General features: G+C 41.5%; 1 protein-coding gene across 1 annotated transcript; it reads right to left on the bottom strand.

Moving 5' to 3' along the window:
- Positions 1–2,727: 2,727 nt before the first annotated feature.
- Positions 2,728–4,692, bottom strand: KCNRG (potassium channel regulator). The gene is made up of 2 exons (XM_044286640.1): positions 4,081–4,692; positions 2,728–3,074 (listed from the first exon to the last, which is right to left on the bottom strand). The coding sequence occupies exons 1-2, from the start codon at positions 4,659–4,661 to the stop codon at positions 2,822–2,824; spliced, it is 834 nt and encodes a 277-aa protein (XP_044142575.1). The 5' UTR covers positions 4,662–4,692; the 3' UTR covers positions 2,728–2,821.
- Positions 4,693–7,435: the final 2,743 nt, after the last annotated feature.

Below are 7,435 nucleotides of genomic sequence, written 5' to 3'. Positions count from 1 at the left end.
TTGTAGAACCTCAGGAAACTTGACAGGTGCTCGGAAAGTCAGAGCTGCTTCAAAAAGCGAAAATTCACATTTTTGTACCATAGTTTGTAAACGCTATAACTTTTACCCAAACATTTTTTTTTTTTTTTTTTACCCAAACATTTTTTTATCAAAGACATGTAGAACAATAAATTTAGAGAAAAATGTATTTATAGATGTCGTTTTAAAAAAAAAAAGACTTTTACAACTGAAAGTGAAAAATGTCATTTTTTTTGCAAAAAAATCGGTAAATTTTGATTAATAACAAAAAAGTAAAAATGACAGCAGCAATGAAATACCACCAAATGAAAGCTTTATTAGTGAGAAGAAAAGGAGGTAAAATTAATTTGGGTGGTAAGTTGCATGACCGAGCAATAAACCGTGAAAGTAGTGTAGTGCCGAAGTGTAAAACGTGGTCTGGTCATTAAGGGGGTTAATGGGTTTTGTTTTTACTGCATTTTTTTTTTCTTTATTTTTTTTTTTTCTTTCTTGTGCAGTAAAACTGACACATGATGTTCTGTTGTTCAGTATGATTAGAGATACCAAATTTATATAGCTTTAAAAATTATATATATATATTTTTAAACTGATTACCTATCTTTTGGATAGGCCATCCGTATCGGTGCAGGTCTGACATTTGGGACTCTCCTGTGAGCGACATGGTCTTCTTGCAGCTCACCAAGCACAGTGGCGTAGATTGTATAGCTGTTGTTCCTGGTGTCGTGCTCAGGCCCCATTCACTCAGGGCTGAGCTGCTCCTAGGCCACATGATCAATTAACATGTCACTGGCCTGAGAATAGCAGAAAGAAGGCTGTGGTGCTCACAGGGGCACTATACACCCTCCTCAAACAGCTGATCAGCAGGGGTCCCAGGTGTTGGACCCCATCGATCAGATACTGATTACTAGGATTGCTGTATCTGAACCAGATTCTTTTGAAAACTACGTTGAGCTCAGCTATGTCCTACTGTAAAATGTATTGCCTCCCCGGGGGCCAATATTCTTATTGAAGTTCTTAAAAGAATCTTGTTCGGATACAGAATTCCAAACCCAATTTGCTCAACCCTACTGATGTCCTAGCCAGAGGATAGTCCAAACACGGTTGCAATGCTTGACAAAGACTATGATGTAATCAAAATGTTATCTTTGGCACCTTTTATGTACATTTTTATGGACCCAATTTAAATAAAGAACCGTTTAGGCCCCTTGCAGATGAGCGATACTGATTAGGTCTGGATGCATTCAGTTAAAAATGTGAGATTTCGCAAGCAAGTTCATTCAGTTTTGCCTGTGATTGCATTCAGTTCAGTTTTTATTGCGTGGGTGAAATGCGCATTGATGCGTCTTTCACGTGCGTGATAAAAAACTGAAGGTTTACAAACAACATCTCTTAGCAACCATCCGCGAAAAATGCATCGCATCCGCACTTGCTTGTGGATGCGATTTTCACGCAGCCCCTTTCACTTTTATAGGGCCAGCGTTGCATGAAAAATGCTGAATATAGAACACAACACTCGTGTACACAGAACGATTGACATGAAAGGGTCTGGATTCAGTGCGAGCGCAATGCGTTTGCGTCACGCATTGCACCTGCGTGGAATACTTGCTCGTATGAAAGGGGCCTTGAGGACGAGAATGCTCGTCCTAAATGGCCGGTACATTCTCGTCCTGCGATCCTTCCATGTGCGGTGCCGCGATCAGCAGCATGGATGCGGCTGTAAGGCTTTATGCACACGACAGTTCAGTTTTTTTGCGCTCCGCAAAACAGAAGTCGCCCATTGTAGACTTGCCTATTCTTGTCCACAAAACTAACAAGAATAGGACCTGTTATATTTTTTTTTGCGGGGCCACGGAACGGAGCAACGGATGTGGACAGCACACGGATTGCTGCCTGCATCTTTTGCTGCCCCATTGAAGTAAATGGGTCCGCACCCGAGCCGCAAAAACCGCGGCTCAGATGCGGACCCGATTAACGGTTGTGTGCATGAGGCCTTACTGACAGACTGATCCCTGCTGCATCCACCAGCATCAGATTTTCCGTATGGATGCGGAAAGCGCACACAGTATATCCTATACTTTGCACAATATAGATTAAAGTAGATGGGTAATCAAAAAATGCGGGTGCAACACCACAAAATAGATAGTTGTGTAAGTTGACCCTTACAGCCATATTTCTACTAGTATTGTATTAAGGGTACTTTCACACTAGCGTTTTTCTTTTCCGGCGCTGAGTTCCGTCCTAGGGGCTCAAATCCGGAAAAGAACTGATCAGTTTTATCCTAATGCATTCTGAATAGAGAGTCAGTCCTTCAGGATGCATCAGGATGTCTTCTGTTCAGTCTTTTTGACTGATCAGGCTTTTCAGAAAAACGTAGCATGCAGTATTTTTACCTCCGGCCAAAAAGCCTGAACACTTTGACTGAACGCCTGATCAGGCTTTTTTCCCATTGACTTGCATTAACGCCAGATCCAGCCCCGTGTGTTCAGTCAAAACGGATCCGGCTTTTGCATGTTAAACCCGAAAAATGTGAAAAAAAAGTTAAAGTCCATAAATGGCGGATCCGTTTTTTCCAATGCATTTTTCCATTGTGATCGAAAGCCTGATCAGGATTCAAATGTAATCCGTTTTCACACGTTTTTCCGGATCCGGCGGGCAGTTCCGGTGTCGGAATTGAACGCCGGATTAAAACAACGCTAGTGTGAAAGTAGCCTAAACTTGTCAATGTCCTTTTCAGTTTTATTTGCTTTTGGTTTGCTTTTATAGATTACCATTTAGAATTGCTGCTTTTAGTTGCTGGATAGTTTCATCTTTTTTTGTTTGATTTAACTTGTTTCATTTGGATTGTTACATTTTTTTCTGGCTTGGGGTTCTCTGTGATGGTTAGGACTTCTGGCCTTTTCTTCCTCTCAAATGTGTAGCACTCTACTTTCTCCTCTGCTGCCACTGCTCTGGTGCTCACCAGACTGAAGCTTTCCTTGAGCAAGATGTCCAGCAGTAGTCCAAGCACGTTGGTTCCATTTAGTAGTTTCCTCTGATCTGGTTTTATGGAGACGTACCTGTGGCAAACAAGATTCAACGGGACAGATTTACTAATTTTATCTAAAATGTAGACAGTGGCTTAGGCAGGAAAATAAATGTGCAGGGATGGACACTTTCATTCAACACTAGTTTAACACCAGTTGTAAATTCTTCCAGCAGACTGGTCTAGCCAAGGAACAGCCTGCCGGAAGACATTGTATCCACCATAGCCCATTGACTTTAATGGGACTCGTTGGGGATATGGCCTATTTCTGGCATCAGGGTCAGGATTCACCCGGTTGCAGCAGTATTTTTTCAGGCCGGGCCCCTTGACACCCAAGTCCCATTGTAGTCAATATGACCTGCCAGTGCGCTAGCCTTATACGGATATGATGTCTTCTGCCAGGCTGTTCCTCTAAGTTACTGCTAGTGTGAAACTAGCCTAACTTTATACCTCCTATTGATTGGTTTACTTTGCAACAGAAAAATGGTGCATCTTAAGCCATGCCCTCTATGGGTGAGACGCAATGGATTATTTGTATTGGCTGACTCGGATATGGTGTGTGAAGCAAATTTTGGCGCAAATTAGGACAGAATTCAGATGCAACCACAATAGTAAATATGGACTGGTGTCATATTCCTGTATAATGTCTGCATTAGAACTCTGTTCTTGAGGGGTAGCATTACATGCGGCTGTCCTGCATTTCATTGCCAATATTGGTGTTTTCTGTTGTAATAAGTTTAAATGTATTGGAATAATTTGGCTGTTTGTCCTGTAAATGTATCAATAAGATGACAACGGGGTGTTGCCATTTCTATTGGATTCTGTAGTAATGCACACCATTGCTGCCCCTGCCTGGTCAGCATGTAGGATCACAACCTGTGGGCAATTTATGCAGCAGCCGAACTACACAATAGAGTTCTATATACCTAGTATGTGACTTGGACACCACATCCATGAGATGGCTCCAGTGCATACTGTCCTCTGCAATGAGCTGTACCTAAGCTGGATAAACCATAATTTCAAATAATTTTGGAATTTACCTGGCTCCAAATTGGTCTCCTGTTGAGTAGTCTGTTCCACATTGAAACACTAGGTCATGATGTGACGGTCTTTGTAGAGGTATCGGAGCCAATGGTTTTTGCGTGGCATATGGAAAGTTCCAGCCTTGAACTCCCACCGGTTGCTCTATGTACATTACAATACGATCAGCGAGAGCTTCAACAGTGCTGCTACATGAACAGAAGATGCGGAAAAATGCATGAGTTTCCTGAAGCAAAAAGCGCACTTCTAAGATTTCCATTCTGGGACGATAGATGCTCTCCTGACCCAACTGTTCAGCCAAGGATGGGATCTGGTAGAACTCTGCTTCCCTCTGAAGTCTCTCATAATCTGAGAAGTCTGAAGGCAAAGTTAGCTGGGATGTCCTGAGGTAATCCAAAATGTAGCTGAATAGTGTTCCATCCCGGTCCACAAAATATTGTCCACTTACTATCCTAAAGTCCCGATCGCTGCCATCCAGCATCTGTGCAAATTTTGACTCTGGAAATCTCAGAAGGGTTGAAGGGGTGGTGGTGAAATTCATGCCTCCCACATTGAGTGTTATCACTTCTGGGTTGCTCATTTTGTATCACCTTCCACAGTTTTAGTAAGTTCCCACTAAGAGCTTCCTGCAAGCTGCACCACAGACAAGCCCTGTGCCTGGCAACCACAAACGAAACACTGGCTTCTAGTTACCTGGAAACACCCATTACTGTGAGTACAACAGGCAGTGGAACCCTCTATGTAAATCAAGGAGTGGAATGTAAAACCGTATCTTTATAATATTTTAGTTTTTCTCAAGATCAAACTTTGAGCATTTTATTTGTGTTTGTTGCTTATTATATTTTTATACTTTCTACCTCATGAACTGGCTATATTGGAAAATTGCATAACTTTATTTAAAAACAACATTTGTTAAGACTGGAATACAGCTGTAAAGGGTTTGTCAGTTTCAGTAAGGCTAGTTTCACATCTGCGGAAGTGAACATTCTCCCGATTAGGCAGATGCAACCAGAATGCCTGCCGACCCCATTAACTATTATAGAGTCCAGTGGAGAATCAGCCACAATCTGACAAATGCTGAGAATTTGCCGGACAAACTGCTGCACTCTGTGGTTTGTGTTCAGCCAATTCCCTGCTCTCTGGCGACCAGATCACCTTGCTGCAGATGTGAAGGTAGCCCAAGCAGGCAACACTGGCAGGGGCAGACTGGGAACTTAACCACCTCAGCTCCCCTAGCTTAAACCCCCTTAATGACCAGACCACTTTTTACAATTCTGCACTACACTACTTTCACGGTTTATTGCTCGGTCATACAACTTGCCACCCAAATGAATTTGACCTCCTTTTCTTCTCACTAATAGAGCTTTCATTTGGTGGTATTTCATTGCTGCTGACAATTTTGCCTTTTTTTTTTTTAATAATCAAAATTGACCAAAATTTTTGCAAAAAAGTCATTTTTTCACTTTCGGGTGTAAATTTTTTCAATTAAAACTACATTTCTATATAAATTTTTCTCAAAATTTATTGTTCTACATGTCTGATTTAAAAAAAATGCAATAAGTGTATATTTATTGGTTTGGGTAACAGTTATAACGTTTACAAACTATGGTGCAAAAATATGAATTTCCGCATTTTGAAGCAGCTCTGACTTTGAGCACCACAAATGACCCCATTTCGGAAAGTAGACACCCTAAGGTATTCGCTGATGGGCAGAGTGAGTTTATGGAAGTTTCTTTATTTTTTGTCACAAGTTAGCGGAAATTTTTATTTTTTTTTTTATTTTTTTTACAGTCTCATATTCCACTAACTTGTGCCAAAAAATAAAATTTTACATGAACTAACCATACCCCTCACGGAATACCTTGGGATGTCTTCTTTCCAAATGGGGTCACATGTGGGGTATTTATACTGCCCTGGCATTTTAGGGGCCCTAAAGCGTGAGAAGTAGTTTGGAATCCAAATTCGTAAAAATGCCCTGTGAAATCCTGAAAGTACTCATTGGAAATTGGGCCCCTTTGCGCATCTTGGCTACAAAAGTGTCACATGTGGTATCGCCGTACTCAGAAGAAGTAGGGCAATGTGTTTTGGGGTGTCTTTTTACATATACCCATGCTGGGTGAGAGAAATATCTCTCTAAAAGACAACTTTTCCCATTTTTATTATACAAAGTTGTGATTTGACAGATAGTTCTCACACAAAGTTTGGGTATATGTAAAAATACACCCCAAAACACATTGCCCTACTTCTCCTGAGTACGGCAATACCACAGGTGTGATACTTTTTTGCAGCCTACGTTCACAAAGGGCATTTTTAGGCATTTGGATTCTCACGCTTTAGGGCCCCTAAAATGCCAGGGCAGTATAAATGCCCCACAAGTGACCCCATTTTGGAAAGAAGATACCCCAAGGTATTCCGTGAGGGGCATGGCGAGTTCCTAGAATTTTATTCTTTTTGGCACAAGTTAGCGGAAATTATTTTTATTTTTTCCTTACAAAGTCTCATATTCCACTTAGGCAACTTTCACACTAGCGTTCGGGGCTCCGTTGTGAGTTCCGTTTGAAGGCTCTTACAAGCGGCCCCGAACTGATCCGTCTAGCCCTAATGCATTCTGAGTGGATGCGGATCCGCTCAAAATGCATTAGTATGGCTCAGCTTGGTGTCCGCCTGGCCGTGCGGAGGCAAACTGATCCGTCCAGAGTTACAATGGAAGTCAATGGGGGTGGATCCGTTTGAAGGTGACACAATATGGTGCAATTTTCAAACCCCCGATTGACTTTTAATGTAAAGTCTGGACGGATCCGTCTGAATACAAATTACACTTAGACTTTTTTCTGAAATATAATGCAAATGGTTCCATTCTGAACGGATAAAATCGCTTGCATTATAGGAGCGGATCCGTCTGTACAGATACCAGACGGATCCGCTCCGAACGCAAGTGGGAGAGTAGCCTAACTTGTGACAAAAAATAAAATTTTACATGAACTCACCATACCCCTCACGGAATACCTTGGGGTGTCTTCTTTCCAAAATGGGGTCACTTGTGGGGTATTTATACTGCCCTGGCATTTTAGGGGCCCTAAAACGTGAGAAGAAGTCTGGAATATAAATGTCTAAAAAAAATTACACATTTGGATTCCGTGAGGGGTATGGTGAGTTCATGTGAGATTTTATTTTTGTCACAAGTTAGTGGAATATGAGACTTTGTAAGAAAAAACAAAAAAAAAAAACAATTTCCGCTAACTTGTGCCCAAAAAATAAAATTCTTCTATGAACTCGCCATGCCCCTCAAAAGTGATCTTTTTATAGCGCCGCAGCGATTTTACAGTGTTTTTGCAGTTATCAGAAAAAAAAACA

The sequence above is a fragment of the Bufo gargarizans genome, chromosome 3, assembly GCF_014858855.1.
Source record: "Bufo gargarizans isolate SCDJY-AF-19 chromosome 3, ASM1485885v1, whole genome shotgun sequence".
Classification (NCBI taxonomy): Eukaryota; Metazoa; Chordata; class Amphibia; order Anura; family Bufonidae; genus Bufo; species Bufo gargarizans.
The sequence above is the reverse complement of the archived record's forward strand: the minus strand, read 5'-3'. Positions and strand labels throughout refer to the sequence as shown.

Excerpts from the sequence above, each read along its gene's own strand:
- KCNRG (XM_044286640.1), bottom strand. The coding sequence starts at position 4,661 with ATGAGCAACCCAGAAGTGATAACACTCAATGTGGGAGGCATGAATTTC. Across the intron at positions 3,075-4,080 it reads GGAGACCAATTTGGAGCCAG|GTACGTCTCCATAAAACCAG; the intron begins GTAAATTCCAAA and ends TGTTTGCCACAG.